Raw genomic sequence first — 23,368 nt, forward strand, 5'->3', positions numbered from 1 at the left:
TTAAAAGGTAATAACAATGTTTAAAACTACATCTTCACAGCCATTGCTTACATACTCAAATTACCCATCTATATAGTTTTCTTCACAGTCCCCTTTTTTGGATAATAGATCTTTTCTTTTGCTTTTTTGTTGCATTTCAATTTGGATTCATCTTATCATTATAAATGCCCATTTCAAGTCTCACACTAACAGGAATTAAATAGGGGAGAAGGAAGGGTCTAGCTCTACAGGGGGTGGGATTATTCCATCAACATTTTTCAAGTTATTAAAGCAGAGAATCAAAGATTCAAAAATGGAAGAAAAAAAAAAAAGTTGGTACGAAGAGTTACACCAGGCAACCCTCCCAGCCCATTGGGCCACTGCAACGGAAAATGTCATTTTTTAAAGTGACACATCTTAGTCAGTGTCCCCAACATTTCAAAATATAGAAAACCAATAAAATAATTTTAAACTAGATCCAAAATATTCATTTGAAAAGAATTTATTTTGATGTACAAAAACAGTAATTTTCTCTTTCTTTTTTTAATGTCGTTTTGGTCAGTATTTTTTTTCTTTTCTTTTTTTTGTTTTTTTAAATAAAAGTCTCAAACACAAGTTTATTGTAGTTCTTATTTTATCTGTCATTGTTATCGAGTCTTCTTTTTTTTTTGTCTATCAGTGCGATTGTATACCAGTGCAGCTACTGGGTCCAGAGTAAAGAAAACAGGCTTTTCATCTTAATGGCATAAAAAATAAGGAAAAAAAATCCATCTTTTATACAAAGTATAACTGCTGGTCTTTAGGGAAAAACATTTATAAACCCATAAAGCTAGGAGGCACACAATGGGATTTTCATTTTTGTAAATCATAATAACAATAATAATATTAAAAATAATAACAACAATAAACAAAAAAGTAACATTTGCAACCATTACAAACCATCCAAGGAGCTAGTAAAGCTCCAGAGATAGACTCAATGAAATTCATTGAATAACTGGGTTGCTCAATCAATCAAGACATTTGAATAAATCACAAAAAACAACATAACATTTTGTCATATGCAGGGTGTTTTTGGAAGGACAGGAAGCCAGGCTTGAAAAGCAGCATTTGGGCATGGCCACTGGCATCTTTGGTTCAGTCGAACATACGAAGGTAACACAAGCTCGAGCATTCCCCGAAATATGAGAATGACACGTCAGGAATTGCTGAGGCTGAACTCTAACCCTAGTATGGAACCAAAACACAAGTCTGCTACAACAAACTACTACTGCCATCCCATACTGTCCCATGAGGTATCAACGCTTTCAACGGGTCTGTACTGCAACTCTATGACAAACTTCTGAGTAAAACAATAACGGTGTCCCCGCCATGAGGTGCTTCCTTCAACAATAACAGGACCTTCTGAGAGGTCAAAGAATTCAGCAGCTAGAAGAGAACTGTGGATGTGCTTTGAGGAAAAACAGCATCCAGACTTTCGGGAAAGGCAACAGCTGTTACTACGGTCACTATCTAGCAAACAACGTGTCACACACCTTGACAAACGAGGCCATGAGGTTGGCCCACAGTGGGGAGTAAACAGGGATAGGGTCAATGTGTGACTTCTTGTCCTTTCAAACCTGCAGGGTGTTGACTTGCACTGAAACAAAAACACCTGTTAAACAAATCTGCATATATCAAGGATATTAAAAGGTAACGCGTAGGATTTTCTCTCCATGTCACTGCAAGATCCTAATAGCAGTACATTCGATAGCCCCATTGACATGTATGCTCCTAGGACTTTTCTGTTTTCCCATAGGGAATTGATCCCAAATCCCACAAAGGACAGATATTCTCAGGGCTACAGTTTGCTTGGTGACAGTCACAAGTGTGCCTCCATAGCTCATTGTACAGCAAGGTACTGGAGAGAAAATCTTACACGTAGCATTTTAAAGTATAAGTATAAGTATATATATATATATATATATATATATATATATATATATATATATATATATATATATATATATATATATATATATATATATATATATATATATATATGTGATATGATCAATGAGTCCGCATGACCAGTCACAAACAGTGACCACCCCAATATGAGGTCTGATAGCACCATATTTGTGTTTTAAATGTCTTAATGGTTAAAGAGTGTCAAAGCCATAGATCAAGCATATGGATATAACCATGGATTTCATAGTAATACAGACATGCAATGCATCAACATTGCATGTATGTACAATAACATTTATGTAAAAGAGCATGATCAATTTGGTTTTGCAGCAGAGAAAGTCAGGTTGTGCTGTGGTTAATGGACCAGGAAATGAGTGTCCTACTGTTCCTTGTAGTGTCTTCAGATCACATTTAGACTGTGCACCCGCAGTTCACGGGATTTACTTTATAGAGGCCCAGCAGCTGAATTACAAGAAAATGAGGCTACTAAGACCCAGCAGCTTAAACTAGACAAAAAGATAGATGCAGGCTTTCGTAGTAAAGTGATTAGGGGGAAACATCCCGACATTTGTCTTTTACGGTGTAAACAGGGCAGAGGAACATTAACAATCATCTACTGGTCCACCAATTATTAAATCATTCTCTTAAAGGCAGCACAACTTAAATTGGGTCATTTTGGGTTACTGTGGATGGAGTGCCAAAAGCCCTTGAAATTTTTGCATAAAGAAAATTAACATGTCAGTTAGTAAAGGCTGTTACAAACTTAGATCTCAGTCAAGCAACAAGAACCTCTCAAAAATTCCAGTTTGAGGAACTAACACCAAAATCCCCAAAGCAAGCGGCTCACCTGGAAATCCTCATTAAATCCTGCTAGTGAAGTGTGTGGCTGTGACAAGTAACACAGGTCTATTCTATAGATGGCAATGGCTTCTCAAGTCGAGCCTTTGTGTTGAACAACATTTAGTAATATGCTGATGTGATTTTTTTGTTTTTCAACCTGTTCAGAACAAACAAACAAACCTGAATTTGTTTCCAACTCTCCTCAATCTGCAGAACTTGACATTTAAAAGCCAACTCCACAGCCGTGTAACTGCTACTGTGTGAGTTTATAGACAAAATGACAAGCACTGCTATATGACAAATAGTTAAGATCACATCACAAACTCTGTGTACCATTCAGGGGAGATTTCCATTTAAAAAGACTATTTGTGTACATCGGTGTTAATGGTTTTCTAGAATCTGAAAAGGTAAGACAAACTTTCTACAACAAAATGTCACAGGATCAGTGACCTCAAAAACATGGAGGTATGCGAGTATGATGAGGGGTGGTAAATTTGCCTTGACAGATCAACCATATTAAACAGCTGACCAGAAAGAAAAGTGTGGAACAAGAAAATATGGCTTTAAGTCAGATCCTCCCTGCCATGTGACTCTCCGTCGATGAACTGAGAAAGCAACAGAGAAAACAGATCCTTCACTCTTTTTAATCAAGGAGGATCCACTGCCTGTTGTATTTTTCTTCAACTTGAATCACTTGTGCTGACATGAATAACGGACAGAATGGCTTCTTTCAGATTTTACTTTAAGACTGAAGTCAATTGAAAAAATCTGTTGTGTTCAAGATAGACTGGTTCCTTCACAAATACAACATTTTATGAGCAAATTATACAATTCCTAATAAGACTACATTTCATATTCTGCAAGGCCAAAGAATTAATCCAAACAAAGTCTTGAGCCCCTAAAAAAATAAACACAACCAGCAGCCGCTGTTTGAGAGCCATCACAATCCTACAATCAATTTTGGAGTATACAAATCCAAATATATATAATTCAACTTCAAACTACAATACTACAAATCTAAAACAAACCTAACCCACCAATCTATTTATGAGAGGAATTGAATAGATAAGACACAGCCTTTGGGAACTGTATTTGCCTTGCTACATGGCATAAATGTAATAATAAAAGGGAAAAATAAACAAAATGATTAAAGTTTAGTATGTTAACATGTAACAAAGCCTAAAAATATTAGCGCGAGTCATCTTAAAAGACTTCTTTCCATCCACAGAATTCAACATCTGATTAGGTTTGCTTAAAAGATGGGTCAAAAATATAATTTTTTAATTTAAAAATAACGAATGAACGGGTTTATGCACCTTTATGCTGCAAATGTAGCCACAGGCTAAAAAAAATAAACACACTTCGATTTTCTTGCCTGATCCGATGATGCTCTGTTGCCACCCGTTGCCATGTCACCGTCTAAACAACTAAACGACGGCCAGCATGGCAACGGAAACAATCATCATAAAATGGTACAGTAGTAGAAATAGCTAGACCAGGAGGGGGCAGGCTCTCCTGGGAAAAGGTCCGCGGAGAGGTCCAATGATTGGTCATGCGGCTCGCTGTCAGGAATAATGGTTGTAGGGTGGTAGAGGGTGCCCAATGCCATTCTGGTAGTGGTGATGTTGACGGTGGGCGATGTATTCTGCATAAGCCATTGTCATCTTCTCGCTACGGTACCTAAGAACAAGGAAGGTGCAAGATGCAGCAGACTAATGTCACACTTGGCCACAAAAATTAAAAGAAAGTTGGTAGATTTTGAGTTATCGCCTGTTGTTTCCTGGCCTTTTTTGAGAGGACAGAGAATAGTTGGAAAAGGGGGGGGGCATTCTTTAGTAAAGGTTTAAACTGATATTTAGTGCGTCTTACCTGGTTAACTTAATTGTCTTCCTGAAATCATTTGTGATGGGAGCTTTGTAACCTCCCTTTCGAAGTAAGGAATCTATGGTTTGAATGTGGTCCCAACCTTAGCAAGGGGATTTGTACAACAAAAGTTAGGTTTCCAAAAACATCAAAAGAATGTACCAAATCTCACCTTGCTCCTTTGCAACCTCTGGTAGGTAGGTGGCTGTGCGCTTTGATCCTTTTTCATTGAAAAACTCTATCCGAATGCCGTGAACACCTACCTAGGATTCAAGTATTTCAACGCTTGTGATTAAAGAGTTATAACCAAAGATTATAAAGTAAACTTGATGAAATGTGCTACCTCCCAGTCGAGGTAATCCCCGACGTCTTCAAAGTTGGTGAGAAGAGACACTGAGCAGAAGAGGCGAGGCAGCTCATCCCTCGTCATTGGGGGAAATCGGCTGTCTTTAAGGGCACTACATGAGTTGAACAAAAAACAAACCTTCAGAGTTTACAAAGAACAACCCTCCATTTATTAATGCAATTGGTGTCATAATATTTGCTTACCTGGTAAGGGTGTACTCCCTGAGTCCTGAGTGCAGATTCATGGCAGAAAATGTACCTATACAACCCCTCAACCGTTTGTCCCTGCCTATTTTCCATGTGACAAACAGCGGGCTGAAACACAAAAAAAGTTTTGCTTCAGAATTAGCAACCAAAAATCAAATGCTAGCTTTTCTGGAATAGTAATAACAGAATGGTCCAATAGTGTGTCTCTCCAGAGGCAGTAGCAGCGCAGCAAATCTGCCCATAGGATTTATCTCAGTAGATTGATGTGACAATGCATTCATAAGGATTTATTGAGGTCACTGCCTCACATTGTGCATTGATATCCGTGTGAGGTTTGGGCACATACAAAATTGTAGAAATGGTTAACTGAGATGGGTTACTACTGGGTCATAGGTCATGTCGTTTTCCCAATTAAAATTGTAATCTTAAATGTCTAAGCTGTTTTAATTCCCATTAATAGTTGTAGTTGTATCAAGTGCAGTGTACTGCTTCCTGTTGTTGTAAGTTAGTGTACTGTGTACCTATGAATATGCTGCAGGATAACAAACTACTGATCAACTGTTTTCAAATAACAAAGCCCAGTCTTGACCTGAGGACATGGTCAAATCACTTAATGTTCATAACTTGACAAGTCACTATTCCTGTTATCCAAACAGTGTGTGTATGTGTGTGTGTATGTATATGTATGTGCACATGTGTATATGGCCACCAACCTAGTTTTCATCCCCAAGAAGTCACATATAGTCGAGGCTTAGCTTTTCTTTGTTAGATGATTGACGGGCCGACTTGTTTTTTCCCCAACCAAAAGCCCTTGTCTGGTTGCCATGTCAGTGGCAAGTGACATTGCAAGCTTTGGGTTTCATCATATGAACATGTAGACGTGATTTTAGGAGACATCTTTAAGTACAAGTAACAAATGTTAAATTAAATATTAACGTTAACTGGGTTCTGCCGATGCGGCCCTTAGCAAACCTAGCCTACAAAGCTAGCCGAGTGTGACCATACAAAGTTCAATGAAAACAACAATTTAAACTGAAACTAATCAATGACAACATAAGTTTGTGTCTTTTTTTTTTGGTCTTCTTGGGGGAGGGGGCTGCAGAGGTGACAAAAAATGTAAGCGATGGTATCTTATCTGTTCCACCCTTTTCTACTTTGGTTAGCATCACTTAGCTTTTCCTAGCAATTTAGCTCCAACTCGGGCTAAAGTCAACCGATGGTTTTCAGACTTCCACCCAGTGCCCAAGTCTGTTTAATCTTACTAAACTCCAAATACAGTTTTCAACCAACCACGATCAATGCAAAGACATTCACGTTGGCACAACGCTCAATGGCAATAGCATTTAGCCTTATGCCTATGTAGCTTCAGGCCTCGACTCTTTGACAGGGCCCGGGCTTCCAATTCAAACTAAACAAGTTTTCATCATTTTATTTGTTTGCAACACAATATTGTTTTGCCATGGCAGTGTGTCCAGTTGGAAAATAAATAAACGGTCCTAAAATAAGGATGTCGATCGCATGTGGACACGTTTATTGGGATTCTCTCAGCACAGAACTTTGTTGTGCAGAAGTAACAACAAAAGAGCACATAAAATACTCACTAGGGGTCGTTTGTAAACCTGGGTGTTCTCGGGGGCTGGTATCCGTATAGATGGCAATAAAGCACGTCAAAACAGAAGCAGCACATCTCCGCTGAGACGACCATCTTTCTGGCTCCACTTCCCGAGCCTGGGCTGAGGCTTGGGGAGAGGCCGGATGAGGAGTACCCGGCCGGGGCTGGGGACAGGCTGCTTGTGCCGCCGCTGTTACCGCTGCTACAACCAACCCCGCTCACACTGCCCCCGGCGCCCCCCAGGCCGTTCGATCTGTTCACGCTCCCCGCTGCTGCTGCTACGGTCGCCGAGGAGCCAATGCCCAAGTCAGAGCCACAATGTCCGGTTCCTGTCAGAGTCCCGCTCCCCGCCCCCACCCCGCCAGGACCCCCCGATCCGGGAGATCCCGACAGTTTCTGCTTCTTCACCCCGCAGCACCCGGCCGCCATCTTGGAACAATCTGCACCGACACACCGCTTCCGACCCATCACCGTCACCGCGGGAAGGGCGGGGGGCAACGCCGACCAGACGTACAAATCCCACTGCGCTGAGACGTATGACGGACAATACTCCACTTTCACGCTATGTTATGTCTGACGACTAAATAACCGATGTGCCAAGAGAAGTGCAAAGTCACGCCCGCGCCGCCCAAACGCGTGACTTCGCTAAGCAGTATTCATAGCGTGAACGTTTTGACCAGAGCGGTAACGGGAGCCCCGCTTCGGACCGCGGCGTTTCAGTCTTTACCCAGCCCGATCCTCCACCCAGTGCCTTAACCCGACAGCAAGGCCCCTCCAAGACAACCGAGTTCAGTGAGTGCAGTGTCGAGGCAGGCCGTAGATGACAGCAGGCAGGCGGTCCAGATGTGAAGCCGACAGCAGCGCACTGACGCTCCGCTGCGCACCTCTCCAAGTGCAAGTCTGGAGCTCCAGTTCGCAGGACTCATAGGCTTCAGCCCGATCTGCGCACTACTTGGACAGCGTAGGCTCTCATTGCACCAGTTTGCTACAGCCTTATGAACTTCTAATTACACAACAGCGGGCCCACTGTGTTGGCATTCGATGCGCTGGTATAAAGCGGAGTAAAATGGCATCTGACAATGCGGGGTTGGCATGGCACAATAAACCGCGTCATTTCACAAACATTAGCCCACAGTTTGCACCTGCATCATGCCTGCTGGACCTGCTTAGTAAATCTCAATAACACCCCACGTCAGATGCTGAGCTGAAAGTTTCACTGTAGGTTTGTTTGGAGGCTGTCATCCACGTAAAAGGGGAACATTTAGAAGATGATTCTGGTCCGAGAGTCGTGAGAAATCCTCCGGGTTCAGAAACCCTCGCTCCGCACCGGTCTCCCAGCTGCTACTAGGTTCGGGTAAAAGCCCAGTGCACAGTCTCAGTCTGTGGGCACAGGCAGCGCAGTCAGCGGCACGTCGGATTTGGATTCAGAAAGGAGTTGCGTCAGCTCTTTACACATAATGCGTAACGTTATGAGGGCATCACATGTAGAATAAAAAAAAAAATCTCTCTCAAAGCCTGTGGGTCCGTTACGTTGCGTGAAAAACTGACCAAATGGAAAAAAAATTAGGAGAACTTACACTTAAAGTCACAGTTGTTCAGCCTGTCTATGCCTTTTGTTCTGTTGACAGTCCTAGGCCTCACATTCCTTAGGTGCCTACACAATGTAAGGCTGAGAGTGGTGCATTTTTTTGTGTCCGTAAATATGAAATGTAAATTCTATATAGAGAGTGATCACCAGTCCCCAAACATTAGATCAGAGGCTTTTAAGTGTCAAAAGTTTTGCCATTGGGTTTAATGTCAATCATATGTCGTGATCACATGCAATGGTATTTATTTATTTTTATCTTATTATTTTTCCCCTCCATCCTTTGTTGGGAAATGGGAGGTTTTGTCAATAGGAGTTTTTGTTTGTAGGAGATCTTCTACAGAGAGTGTTTTTCAAACTTCCTATAAGTGATCTGTTCTTTTCTTCTGTATCTACCTCTGTATCTACCTGCGTTGCATCAATGCAATTTCCCCATGTGGGACAATAAAGGAATATCTTATCTTATCTTATAAATATCCAGAACAATCCTCTCTGAGACGGATAATAATTTCAAGCCCCATTCACACATCATTCCAAGTAAATTGCCATGTGCAGATTGCCAGAAAACTCAGCTCTGGCCCCCATTCACACTCGCTTCAGTCCCAGAACATTGTCAGGTTCACACTTAACCTGTCATTTGTCTCTTTGCACTACAGCAATGTACTGCATCATTTAAATTAATACTTACCTGCACAGAGAGACATAGAGCAAGCTCATAACCAAAAGAACGAGCTGGCATTGTTTTGGCTTTATTCACAATTGGCAATTTACCAGGGAAATTACCAGATACAAAAATTCAGTTCTGGCTTCATTCACACATGTTCCTGCTCTGGCAAAAGCCCAAGTAAATTCCAAGCCAGTAATAGGGCTTTGGTCCATCTGTTCATTAGATATGCTTTTTTATTTGTGTTATTTATCAAGCCTTGCAGCCTGACATAAGAATCAGAATCAGAAAAGGTTTATTGCCATTGCCAATGAACAAAAATCACAAACATAGGAACTTGCTTTGGTGATTCGGTGCAACATAAAACAATGAACAATAATAAAACAACATATATAAAATCAAAAGGGCATGCATTAAAGAAAAAAACTAGTTAAAATCTATTATAGGATTAGAAAAAAAATAGGCTTAGTATATACACAAAATGTACAATTTAATTAATTAATTAAACCTGGGAATTTACCTGGCATTCCCTACATTGCAGAAAATATCAAGTACCTCTGCTCGTTTCTTTGGTTATGAGCTTGGTTTCCCAGGTTACACTCTGCAGCTAAATTCCATTTTCCTTCAATAAAAATGATGCAGCACATTTGCTATTGCGATAGAATACATAACAGAGAGGCAAACCTGGCAATGTTCTGGGACTACAGCAGGTGTGGACGGGTGCTGCTGATTGTTCTGGAAGTCTGGACATGGGAATGTATTTAGAGTTGTATGTGAATAGGGCTTTAGAGACATATTGTTTCACAAATGTTGGGTGAAAACATGGGCTCAAAATGTAGACTTATACACTTGATCCACAATGCACAAAGGCTTAGTTTGATGTAACCTACTGAACTGCATGCACTATTTCTCATGCTTTGTGCTCTCACAACAACAATGTGTCACATAATCTGTATGATTCCATGGAAACGGAGAGTTTAAAGATACTTCTGAACATTCTCCATGAAGATAGATACGTTTGATGCCATACTGTACAGTACATTCAGGGTGTCATTTTTTGGCTAAAAAGTTATGTACTTTATTTGTTTATTTTTTGACAAATTATACTTGCATCGTTATTGTATGCCATTACTTCAAGCTAAATATATAAACATAAGTCTACATACCGTACAATGAAATTGATTTTAGTGATTGTATTTATATTTTATTTCTGTCCTTATTTGCATTATTTTATCCAAGTCTCACGTTTGACTCCGGTCCGCATGGTGGCGCTAATGTTGAATTAGGCTCCAAAACGGAAGTGGGCGGGGCTTGTGTTTGAAAGTGGCGGGCAGCAAAACCATTCCCGTCTGGAACTCGACAAAGTTTTTACAAAGGATAAATCTGCACATTTCTAACCGTGGATATTTTTTATTGCAGTAGTTTTATGAGCACACCACGGTCTACATTCACCCGAGTGTCCGGAAACACCTACGTTTTGGAGAAAAGTAAGGCAGAGGTAAACATGAAAACTAGCTAAGGTTACTAGTTAACGTCATGGATCTATAGGTTAACGTTCACGTAGCCAAACTACGTATTCATTCAACTTGATATATAAAAAGCATTGTTGTCAGTGATTTTGACTCATTTTTTAAAATGAATTATAAACTAATATAGACAGATTGATGATTATTGTTGTCAGTGACAATGTCTAGAAGTTACAACATTAGGAAGTCACTTACAGCAAATTCTCAGAATATTATAGTCTGGTTTGTAATGCGAAACAAGGACCTTTTCTCTGGTCATTCATTTATATTATTCTTGTGTATTTTAATACAATGAAATATAATTACTACAAATAGTTTTACTGTTTGATTTATGTTAGTTCATCATGAGCAGTGAGGATGCTAAGGTGATCCCCGTCCGGGTTGCCTTACGTTGTCGGCCTTTGGTTCAGAAAGAACTTAATGAAGGATGTCAGTGCTGCCTCACATTTGTGCCTGGAGAGCATCAGGTCTGTGAATGTTATGAATAACCTGTCTGTATGTCTGTATAACCTTATGTGGTCTTGACAAGCATTTTTTGTGCTTAATTTTCAGATCATTGTTGGGACAGAAAAGGCGTTCACATACGATTATGTCTTTGATCCAACTGCTGAACAAGAAGAGGTATTCAAATCGGCAGTGTCGTCGTTACTGTCTGGTCTTTTCAAAGGTGGATTTAACTTGATCTAATAATGATTCATACTACTTTAAATAAACGATACGATTGCCATTTCCTTGTAAACAAACCTCTAAATTAACTCCTCTAGGCTACCATGCCACAGTTCTTGCCTATGGGCAAACTGGATCAGGGAAAACTTATTCCATGGGAGGAACATACACTGCAGCGCAAGCGAGTGACCCTTCAGTCGGAGTGATTCCCCGTGTTATTAGAAGGATCTTTGAAAAGAAAGAAAATGCCACAGAATGTGAATTTGGCCTTTCTGTATCCTACCTTGAGGTCTGTTAATTGTACAGTTGAAAGTCAAGTATAATTGTGTTAAATTTTGTGATTTTGTCTGTGATGGTTTCATTTCTTGTAGATCTATAATGAAGAAATCCTCGACTTGCTGTCAACATCTAAAGACAAACCTGCCATCAGCATACGGGAAGACCCTAAAGAGGGCATTAAGGTTAGTGGTGTGGCCAATGCTTGTACCACATCATAACACTGTCCTGGCATTGTCTTATATGTGAGTGTTTGCAGATAGTGGGCTTAACTGAAAGGCGGGTGACGTCGGCTCAGGAGATGGTTGGTTGCCTGGAGCAGGGGAACTCTGTTCGTACAGTTGGATCGACCGCCATGAATGCTGCTTCTTCACGCTCACATGCCATTTTCACAATCACGCTGGAGCGCAAGGAAACAAATAAGTAAGATGTTAAAGTTTGGCGGCTGTGGCTCAGTGTTTGAGTACTTGTGTATTTGCCCACAATCCCAAAAGTTTGTGGTTGGACTAGGGCAAATAGTTATGTTTTTTGGCTCCTCTGGCTTCAGACGCGGCTTGGCACTAAGTAATGAACAGAATTGTAAAGATGTAGAGTGTCATAAAAAAGTATAAGGCTAATGTATTAATGTGCTTCTTATTTTCCCCTTCCAGGTCTGATTCTGTGGTTTCCAAACTGCATCTTGTGGATTTGGCAGGTTCAGAAAGGCAAAAAAAAACTAAAGCCGAGGGAGACCGTTTGAAGGAAGGTAATATGTATTTTAGTATTCATTTTTATAATGAGTATTATTTAATTTGCACTGCGTGCATTTTCAATTAATGATTTTCATAGGCACCGTAGATTTACTGTTTGGGTTATACTTGTGTTTTGCTGTCAGCTCTTAAAAAGTTTATTTTCTTCTCTCCAGGCATCAGCATCAATAAAGGCCTTTTGTCTTTGGGAAATGTAATCAGTGCTCTGGGTGATGAAAGCAAGAAACATACCTTTGTTCCTTACAGAGACTCAAAGCTCACACGTCTGCTACAAGGTTAGCCTTGATTTCTCTAACATCCGTCAACGCCATGGGTCAACATCAGTGACCGTTTTTTATATTGTTTAGTACCTGGAGATAAAGTACATGTTGTGACTATCAAAACAAATCTATAGTAATTCCAATGTTTAGTAGAGAAATTAGAATTTGGTTGTAAGTAGCAAATGTTGGTGTGAACTGCTTACTTTTACTTCAACAGACTCTTTGGGAGGAAACAGTCACACTCTGATGATTGCATGCATTAGCCCCGCAGACTCAAACATGGAAGAAACCATAAATACACTGCGTTATGCCGACAGAGCTCGCAAGATCAAAAACAAACCCATCATCAACGTTGACCCCAGAGCTGCTGAGCTCAACCAACTCAAGAAGCAGGTACACAATTAAGAGGTACATATTCTGAAGTGGGGGAAAAGCTTTTTTTCATATTGCGTTTCAAACTTTTTAAGGTCCAAGAACTGCAGGTGATGCTACTTCATGCTCGTGGAGGAGTAGCGCCAGTGTTGTCTGGGTATATATTCTGCCAATATGAATGCATACAAACTGCGGCAAAAGGCCCCAATAGTCCATGTTTGTGTGTCACAGGGTGGACTCAACCGAGAAGGTGACTAAGCTCTTGGAAAGAAATCGCGCTCTGCAGGACGAGAATAATAAATTGAGTCGTGAGCTTAGCGAGGCAGCTGGACAAACCGCCTTCATGTTTGAGAAGATTATTATGGTAACCTCAAAACTACATTTATGCACTGAAGCTGCTAGCTAAGACTAGCTAAAACAATTCAACCATTTTAAACATGGATTGCTCAGGGTTGCTTTTTAAATTGGGACATTGCCATGAAATCCAAATTCCATCATTCTGTGTTAGTTGTATAAAGAGCTTATACATTTATGTGTAACTTATTTTAGACTGAACAAACAAATGAGAAACTGCAATACAAACTGGAACAACTCCGGCAGCATGAAGCGTAAGTCTGATGAATGCCACTTTATAGTATTTACAAGCTAAGCATAAATAATGTCTATATAATGCCTTTTTTTTCCAGATGTGCTGTTGATCTTGAGAAGCTGCTGGTTAACCTAGAGGACCAGGAGTTGAAGGAGAATGTAGAAGTAATGAAGAACCTACAAGAAGTCATACGCGAACTAAAGGTTTGTGAATGTTTGTTTTAAGGTTAACAAGGTGTCACAAAGATCTGTAGAACCTGAACCTGCTCATGCTCTGTTACTTTTGCTCTTTAAGACTGAGAGTGCCGGACTTGCAGCTTCCATTGATGCTATGGCCACAGAGGATGCGCAGGAGACATCAGCAAATGGAAGCCAAAACTCTGCACACGCTTCTCCAGCTGTATGTACATGTGTTTCTTTAGAAAGGGACAGTGCATATGTACCACATTTTATCCAGAAGCTAGTTTCCAAAGTCCTTAGTTTTTCAAAATATTATGCTCTGATCTTGTTGCATTTTTTTAGTTGAATTAACAGTCTACATCTGTTCTCAAGACTATAGTAACCATTTGGATGCACCTTTTTAATAGGATGCTACAGCCATTGCTAATAAAGAATCCCCAGAAGCCTATACCACCCATCATGCACTGCGGCAGGCTCAGCTATCCAAGGAGCTGATCGAGCTTAACAAAGTGTTGAGTTTAAAGGAAGAGTTTGTGAAGAAAATGTGCCAGAACGACAGTCAGCTGGAGCCAATGCAGTCAGAGCACCAGGTAAAGAATTGATATTTCGTTACAGCTGCAAGAAGGATTATTTTGGAAACGCCTTTTACATTTCTGTGCAGAAAAGTGTGCTGGAACTCCAAACCGCTGTGGACTCTTTGCAAAAGGAGAAAGAAGACCTTGTTTTGGCTCTACACTCTGCAAAGAAAGACACAAACCAGGCCAAGTATGTAGGTTAATGTGTATATTTAGTTATTAATTTGGGATCAATGGTTTTTATTTTGTGTGTTTGTGCAGACTTAGTGAACAGCGCAGAAAGAGGCTGCAGGAGCTGGAGGGACAACTTGGAGAAATGAAGCGAAAACTCCTTGATCAGTCAAAGCTTCTAAAACTTAAAGAATCCTCTGTCCAGAAAGTCGGCAAGCTCGTGCATGAGATCCAGGTAATAAACTATTCTGATGTCTCTTGTTTTTCCAGCTCTATACAAACTCTTACAATCAACGCTGTTCCTTCCAGGCAATGAAGACTCAGCGCACACAACTCATGAGACAAATGAGAGACGATTCTGAAAAATTCAGGCTTTGGAAGAGCAAGAAGGACAGAGAAGTTATTCAGCTTAAAGAAAAAGTATGCACAAAGTGACTTGACTTTTTATTTTTCTACTTTCATTACATTATATTTTTTCAACAGGATCGTAAGCGGCAGTACGAGTTGGTCAAACTTGAAAGGGATTTTCAGAAACAGGCTAATGTCCTACGCCGTAAAACAGAGGAGGTAAATGTTAAGAATAATTTGTTATTAAAACAACTTTCTCCTATTAAAACTAATTTATTTTTTACAGGCTGCAGCTGCAAATAAGCGCTTAAAGGATGCTCTCATGAAAAGAAGTGAGGCGGCAGACAAGCGCAAAGATGTGCACAGTAAAGGCACGGAGAGTGTTTCCTCTCGAGTGAAGGTAAGCCACCCACGGTCTTAAATTGGGGAAAAACTTAGGAATTTTAGAATTTGACTATCCTCGGATGGCAAATGACATGATTCTGCAGATCAATATATTGCGGCATGTTTGATATTTACATGCTGACCATTCACATGAGGATTGTCACAGCAAATAAAAGTTTACAAATGGCCAAACCTGAGCCAGTTGGAGTTGGGGATAAACCAGAACCTACACCGAACCATACTCTATTTTGTAGGAATGAACACTGCTAATTCTGGTATGGTTTGTTAGGGTTGGCTTTCTAATGAAGTGGAGGTGATGGTGAGCACAGAAGAGGCCCGGCGACACCTGAACGATCTACTGGAAGACCGCAAGGGTCTGGCTCAGGACATCAGCCAGCTTAAAGAGCAGATTGACGCTGGAGATCGACCAGCCACTAAAATAAGGGTGAGTGTTTGGAAACCTGGTCTGTACATAAATGAACACTTTTAAAACATGCTTTTTCTTTTCATTTATGAATTCAGCGTCGAACTCTAATCATCTCTGAGCTGGAGACACAAGGAGCTCTGGAGACTCCTCTGACCAAACAAGTAGAAAACCTGGAAACAGAGATGAGCCTCAGGTGAGCCATGCACAGGATGTTGTTTTTTAAATATCAAAAAAATATATATATTCTTAATTCATCTTATTGAGGTTTAATCTCTGCACGAGGCCGCTCATGTGCTCATACTGGGATACTATGGATGCATAGCAACTGTCTAATGGAGACTCACTTCACATGTCATGTTTTAGAAATGCTCAGATCGCTGACCTTCAGCAGAAAGTGCTGATGGCCGACAGTGAGGGCCGTTGGAAACAACGCATCGACGGCATCACAAGCATTGTGGAGGCAAAGTGTGCCCTTAAGGTCCTCATGTCAGAGGTGAGCAAACATAAAAGTCTCTTCCGCTGTTCTAAAAGCATACTTAAATATGATGTTTCTTCCAGTTGGTAAGCGCTAAAACGGCTTGTGCAAAGCTGGAGAGTGATCTGAAACAAGAGAAAGGAAATGCTCTGGACCTTAGGAAGATGCTGGCTGAGGAGAGAAACATAATGTCCACTATGGACATGGAGCACCAACAGCAGCTGGTCGAACTGGAGGAGCGACACCAGGAGAAGGTGCTTTAATCCTGCCAGTAAAAGGATTTCATGTTCCTGTACAATGCTTACTTCTCAATGTTTCAGGTCCACTATTTTATTACACAACTTCAAAACAAAACTGTTTCTATCGAACCTGAGGTTCCCAAAGAGAGTTCAAGGGAGAAGGAGCTTCTGGAACGCCTTCAGGCCCAGGTCTGTTTGCAGCTCAGATGAAGATAATTTATTTTGTACAACAGAAGGAGAGACAATAATGTGTGCAATTTTAGGAAGAAGAGATCACCAGACTACGTGAATTAAATGAACAGAATCGGTCTCTAGTTGAGAAGAATGAACAATACAAACAGGTAAGTCTGAAGTCAATAAGTGCATCTACTGCTGTTACTTGGTTAAACTTAAGCTCAATGATAACTACACTTTTCCCCATAGAAATTTGCACTCCTTCAGCTGGCAAGCAGCAAGAAGGTTCTTGCTCCGGCAGCTCTTAATGAACAAAAGCCTGATGACTCATTTGAGTATGTTCCCCCAAAGGTAAAGTATTGCACCTGGATGTTGTTGTGGACAATCATTATTTCCATTGATTTTGACAAAGTATGGCACGTTATTTGCATTTGAAAGCCTAAAGGGAAGCGCTTCACCACAGCAAAGGTACCAGTAAATACAACCATCATTGTGGAGGAGTTGATGTCTCCCAGTGAGGAGGAGGAGGAAGAGGATGAAGCTGAGGAGTGGCATCCAAAAAAGGCAGAAAAGGGACGTACAAACTCCAGGAAGTCTAAAGCCACAGGGGTAAGATTCAAACCTGTCTGTCTGAGAGCGCGACATTATCTGTCACGCATTTTATTTTTACCTTTAGTGTTCCTGCAAAGGCCACTGCAGTAACAAGCTGTGCAGGTGCCGCAAAGGCAAGATGACGTGTGGAGAGAACTGCCAGTGTGACCACGAGAAATGTCGGAACATGGACAACAATGGGTCCAGCACTAAAGTGAGTTTATCTCTAAAGCGCTCATTGGGATTTTACCTGATTATTTAACATTTTCTGAAAACCAGATCAAGTATTAATCAATTAAGATCACAGGACATTTTTATTTTAGAGGCAGAATTTAGGAAAAAGGCATTCAGGAACTTTGCGCCCGACTTATGGAACAAAACTCAAGACATTTTAAATTAAATACTTTGCCCTTTTTAATGAATTCAAAGCACTTTTAATAGACTTCTCAGTGCTCAGTGTTTTTTATTTGACAGGGAACTGCATACTTTCCCTGTATAAAGAAAAACAATACCCTTGGATAATGTGTCCATGATATTCTATTCATTTGATATCCATGGATTTCAAAGGGATGGAAATCTTTGAAAAATTCTGAACTTAATATATCTTTTGAATGGGCAAAATTCCTCATTTTACCTAAAAAACGGGAAACTGAAACCCATATCAAAGTAAATTGAGAGAACAAGCTTAATATCTGAGAGTATATTTTTGAAAGTGTGTTAAAGGGTCTAATTGGTAAACCTTTGACATCAAGTGATGAACCAATGTTCTGAGGATTCAACTAGAACAGTTGTCTCGCCCGTGTCAGACCCATGTGTTGTATTTGCTGCATATTCCTTTAATAGTTGTGTGTAGTCCCATCATTGCCAGAAGATTATTTACTCATGTCTTTTGTTTAGTTCATTTCATGATACTAATTGTGGCAAACAATTCTTACAGGATTCAATTCAAACTGGGAATGTGTCAAGGGAAGCGACGGCGTCTCCTCAGGATGCTGGTTCCACGAGCCCCGATAACACCACCTTCTTCAAACCGCCCACCTGCACACCCACGAAGAAGGTGACCTTTCTGGCACTCACGTTTCTGTTGTCATTCTGTAGACCTCATTTTAACCTGTGTTTTCAGGTGCTTCAAGAAATCGGAGATATGGGACACGACGCAGAAGAGCTGCTGAAGCAAAACGTCATGACAGAGCAGGACGATGAAGAGGAAGAAGAGGAAGAACGGACAACTGTCAGTTTCCTCAAGAAAAAGAAGAGGATTCTAACAAGTTTCCAGAACAGTTTTTTCTCCGGTTGCACTCCGATCAAGGAACATGATTAAGCACAATGTGATTTTTGTCTCTGACTTTTTATGTGTTTGTTGCTAGATTTGTAATTTGTACTACGATGAACTCCTTTCTGTAGAAATGATAAATTGTGACTAGTTATACTCTTATCTAAATCTTGTACATAGTGTATTAGCTTAAATGTTGCTTATGATTCTTCTTCTCCTGTCAGACAAAATTAATATTTTAACATAAACTAACAGATCATTAAAATACAAAACTTCTCCCAACAAACATGATTGAAATGTAATTTTAGCTTGTTTTTGTTTTTTCAGTCACGTTTTAATTTAGTTTCTGCACCAGAGATCCATTAGTGTCTTATATTTTGAGCAGTTCCTTGTGTTTTTTTTCTCTTTACTGCAGCGGTTCAACTGGATCAAGGCTGAAACAAAAGCACCAGTTTGTTTTATACAACTAGCCTGTTTTTGTCTGAGTAAGATTTCTGTAATTTTGAATTTAAAAAAGACTGGAGTAGCAAACAATGTATATAGGAATATATGTATATTTAAAAGTTGGCTACAATTCTAGGCTCTTTATGCATTGAAGATAATACTTTTCATATAGGCCTACATGTCAAACAATTTACCTACAATTATTATGAAATTTTAAAATCACATGATACTGTGGCTTGTTGCATTGCCAGTGACCACAGGGGGTGCTAAAACTGCCTTCAACACCAGGGGTTCTTTTTGAACTCTGAGCCAAAGAAACCTGAGGCCCATTCACAATAAGGTGCTCGCTGGCCCCAGTCCTATGGTCAAGAATCACTTCACCACCGAGTGATGTAATGTTACAAGTTGGAACCAATCTGAACATTTCCAGTAAATGTCAAATCACACCAAGTGTAAAAGTAATTTCCTTATTGACTGATTAAAACGCTGATGTCCACAGAGCTGGTGTTTACTGCGCTGGCTTGATAAAGATTACATTTATGACAGATGGAATAAAGGTCTTTGATTCGGTAAACTGAAACTGCTGAGTTCAACACAGGATTGCACTGAACCTTTTCTTTGTATTGTCACTGTTCAAGTCAAATGTAATTAAAATAATGTCATTTTACTGCAGAGATGTATCTGTATCGCTACTTTTACCTGTCAAAAACTATTACATATGAATATGTAAATCATTGTCTCCACAATCAAAAGGTTTATACCCAAAGGTATACAGACTATATGCTGATGCTATTATAGCCTGACAATAGCCTTAAATCTAGTGTATCTATATATTTTTCACATAAAACATTAGTATCATTAAACGTTTCAATTAAATTAGATGAATTGTTCTGAACTCTTGAACACTGTTTACTGTTGTCATAAACATGAGTAAATGATTCTAGAATTGAGATGAGTGTGCCTCTGAGGGCAGTTTGTGACCTTGCACAGCACGAGATAATGTCTTGCTCAGCAGATAGATGTGGTTATCTGCAGCAGAAATTATTATGACCAAAGCCACATAATATTCAAAAGAACGGCTTTATCTGCAGCTTAGTCCTCTCTCACTTTAAGACACTGGACTCTGCACTCAGCAATCCCTTGAACCTGAGATAAGATAGCTCACGTATAAGAGGCACAAAGACGCTAAGGGGCAAATGACCAGCGCTTTGAAGTGCCTGTTTTCGTTCAAATCTCTAAACCACAAGATTTAGAATGATGTAGTCTCGCTAGGATAGAACAGGCAAAAGTCCCACAAGAAATGACTTATGATATTATTTTATGAGAATTATCAGACAAAATCTTGGCTCATGAACTGTATTCTATCGACGTGTCAGTTCACAGACTTTTTTCAATGTTTATGGTTTTCATGAATTGTGTAACTATCAGGACATAGCTAGCATATAATTAGTATATTCCCACCTTTCTGCACAAACAATAATAATATTCAGTGTCCAATGCAAAGACGTTAAACATGGCAGATCCTCGGCATAATGGAGGGACTAAACTGAGTCAATCAGTTATATACAATTTTAGGTTGTGAGATATAGCACCTATATCTACAGAGATGGGAAGTAACTTAATACATGTACCAAAACTACGTATTCAGGATACACACTTTGAGTAACTATTCTGGTAGTTACTCTCAGACATTATTTTTATTTTTGGTGGTATTCCTTCTCACTTATCTCATAAATGCACAAACGGTGAAACAAACAGTGAAACAAATAGCTGTTTTAATCCAACGTCGTCTTCTCGCACAATAGTATAATACAACTCAATGCGAAAGTATTCTAAGTATTCGGAATAAAGCACTCTGATTGGACCATGTAACGGAATGTTACAAAATACATTATAGCACATGTATTTAGTATTCTATAACGAAATACATTTTCCAAGTACTCCTCCCAACACTATATGAATAATGGTTACTGAAACCATAGAAATCGCCTAAATTAAGTATTTTAGTCACAAAAATGTGTATTGACAACAAAAGATTTCAGAGGTCAGAAAAATATAGTGCTGTCGATACCAATTTATGACATCAGAACTTTACGATTTAAACATAAATTGTAGGTTTCGGTTTCATAGTTTGGAGAAGAGACAAAATAAATTAAATATTAAGTGCGATCTGAAATCACTATTATTGATCTTAACATTCCAAAGTCATTGTGCATAAACTCAACAAATGTAATACACGGGTTTGCGGCGTGTAATTCCCCTATCATTCCCCTAATCAATCTTTGTTTTATGGAGCTGCCATTATGATTAGGTGCTATTGCTTAATACATTTGAGTTTCACATTTGCTGATTCCTGTAGTTATAGTGTAATAAGTGAAAATGCCATGTGTCACAGGTCAGGACAATGCTAAATGAGCTTTTGGGTCAAGTGCACCCATTCCTCAACACTATGTAGTTTTATATTGGTATATTGTGGTAATCTTGGTAAATTATCAAATACATATTTCGGACAAAAGAGATGTACTGCCCTGCCCTGTGTGTCACTGTGTGGAATCAGGATGTTGGACCGAGGGGCAGGGCGTCGGGCCTGTTAAATATTGACTGCAAGTCTAATCATTAACCTTCCACCAACCCATGATCTCTTAAACTGGCTGCTCTCGCCCACTGCCGTTATTGTACTGTCCCTGCTCAAATGAACACTTCAAACTGATCACTTGTGTATCTCTCTAACACCTTTTGGGACTACATAGGGGACTCTGCCGGGGTACAACACTGTCTACGATCTTCAAAAGCTGTGTCCGTGGCCTCATTCTGCACCCAGAGGTGAGTACACTCAGTCAAGTTATTTCAGGGCTAATACGTTTACATTGTTGGTCGTTTTGACCAAAGATGGGTCAAAGTAGAGAGGAGGGTGAAGGACCAAAAGCAAAATACAGGTCAAATGCTAATTGAAAAATGTAGTTTAAAGAAAAGTGCAAGCTACTTGAAGGTGAAATAATTCTGCTAAAAAAAGTACCACAAATAATCTATTATAGTAAGTGGTTTAGTATTACAGAGAATGTATAATTATCATATTATTTATTACTACAGATTTTGATGTTGTCAAGTGAATAATGGCTAGATTCAATCATTGCAGACGTCTACAATAATAATTTTGTTTTTCATTTCAGGAGTGGAGCAGGACATCTCTAAACACCCTTTAAAGAGTAGACAGTTTAGATCAGAAAAGGCTGATATTTTAGTGCTTGTGAGGCCTCAGAGAGAGCAGGAAGCAGAGAGCTTGCAGGTACACAGGTCAGACACACCCTGATATTCACATATTGAAACACAGCCTCGTGTTGACAACCACCATAAAAGCCAGCGTTATCTGGACAGGCCTTGGCCCTTTGGCCACATAGGTGCAGAAGTGTGGGTAATGATGCTGAATACTACAGGCAATAAACAGGGGCGGAGGAAAGCCCAGGGTCAAAGTCGGATGCAAGAGGGTATAAAAGCTCCAGTTTCATCTGGCTGACACTTACCTACAACGCTGCTGCTCTGTCTCCTTCAGCGTGGATGAGGATTTGAAGAGGTTTGTGAAGAATGGTTCTGAAATGATCTTTTGTCTTCCTGATGCTGGCTGGATGTAACAGCAACTCCATGTGGAAGATGATGGTTCCAGTGGAGGTGCTGTTACCTGCAGAGAGACATCACATACAACCACTATAAGTACTATATGTATACTGTTGAATATGTGAATAATGTTTACATGTTGATTATGTTTGCATGTTGTACGAGGAGCAGGGCTGCAAGGTGATGACCTATGAATTGACAGCCAGTGTTTTGCACGGCTGCCTGTCAGTTCTGTAGGCCACTGCTGTGTGGGTCCCATTAAACACGTTTGGACAGTGGAAGATTTGAGTCAAGTTGAGTCGAGAGCACACAAAAACAATTGTTGATTTCAACATTTAAAATGAAGTGTTTTGACTCTGCACTCTGAAACAATATTAAATATGCTACATTAAAGTGTGTACTTAATATTTTAATTCAAACAGAATCATTTCATTTAGGAAGAAAGCAGCTGATTATTAAAAAAAATCACTTTCATTTGCTGTGACTCATTTCTTGTTTTAAAGATTATGTCATAATAGACTTCTCTATATGTGTAAGATTAAGGTTATAACGAAAAAGATGGGGGAGGAAATAAAAGAATTACACTACCTGGGTCTGGGTCACCAACAACACACAAACATTTGAAACACCTATAAGAACTGTTCACTTTTTTGTGAGGCTCTATTTGAGAAATAAATAGTTAAAATTAAATCATATTTTATTTTGAGTATTTTAATAAAAGCCTATTGTGCACTAAGTGCACGGAAATATTATGATATACTGTAGACACAGACTGTACCTCTCTGGTCCAGATAAGTCTATAGAGTTATATTGGCTGATAATGACAGAGGAAGAGTTCTTACACTGTGAAGTGTCCAGTTTAACAGAGGTGTTAAAAGTCTCCAAACAAGGCACATTCTGAAACATTTATTTTGAAGAATCTTACCAATCTTACCATGTGGTGGACCACAGACACCAAAGGTCCCCAACTGCCAGTGAACACGCTCTTTACTCTCA

General features: G+C 39.7%; 2 protein-coding genes across 2 annotated transcripts; one reads left to right on the forward strand and one right to left on the reverse strand.

Annotated features, from left to right (window-relative positions):
- Positions 1 to 2,341: 2,341 nt before the first annotated feature.
- Positions 2,342 to 8,220, reverse strand: ammecr1 (AMMECR nuclear protein 1). Its single transcript, XM_072446552.1, has 6 exons — positions 6,783 to 8,220; positions 5,179 to 5,289; positions 4,973 to 5,087; positions 4,802 to 4,892; positions 4,636 to 4,732; positions 2,342 to 4,446 (listed from the first exon to the last, which is right to left on the reverse strand). The coding sequence occupies exons 1-6, from the start codon at positions 7,259 to 7,261 to the stop codon at positions 4,332 to 4,334; spliced, it is 1,008 nt and encodes a 335-aa protein (XP_072302653.1). The 5' UTR covers positions 7,262 to 8,220; the 3' UTR covers positions 2,342 to 4,331.
- Positions 8,221 to 10,906: 2,686 nt separating this feature from the next.
- kif4 (kinesin family member 4) lies at positions 10,907 to 18,398 on the forward strand. The gene is made up of 30 exons (XM_072446553.1): positions 10,907 to 11,035; positions 11,121 to 11,235; positions 11,333 to 11,523; positions 11,606 to 11,695; positions 11,770 to 11,933; positions 12,161 to 12,255; positions 12,415 to 12,534; positions 12,737 to 12,912; positions 12,987 to 13,048; positions 13,123 to 13,255; positions 13,441 to 13,499; positions 13,578 to 13,683; positions 13,775 to 13,879; positions 14,067 to 14,249; positions 14,321 to 14,424; positions 14,496 to 14,640; positions 14,715 to 14,825; positions 14,889 to 14,972; positions 15,040 to 15,153; positions 15,427 to 15,582; positions 15,660 to 15,757; positions 15,928 to 16,057; positions 16,123 to 16,293; positions 16,360 to 16,467; positions 16,542 to 16,619; positions 16,702 to 16,803; positions 16,891 to 17,061; positions 17,129 to 17,257; positions 17,981 to 18,100; positions 18,167 to 18,398. Exons 1-30 carry the CDS (start codon positions 10,913 to 10,915, stop codon positions 18,362 to 18,364), a joined length of 3,741 nt encoding a protein of 1,246 aa, XP_072302654.1. The 5' UTR covers positions 10,907 to 10,912; the 3' UTR covers positions 18,365 to 18,398.
- Positions 18,399 to 23,368: the final 4,970 nt, after the last annotated feature.

This window comes from Eucyclogobius newberryi, unplaced genomic scaffold (assembly GCF_026437365.1).
Source record: "Eucyclogobius newberryi isolate DKJ021-1_F unplaced genomic scaffold, fEucNew1.0.hap1 SCAF_15, whole genome shotgun sequence".
NCBI classification, from domain to species: Eukaryota; Metazoa; Chordata; class Actinopteri; order Gobiiformes; family Gobiidae; genus Eucyclogobius; species Eucyclogobius newberryi.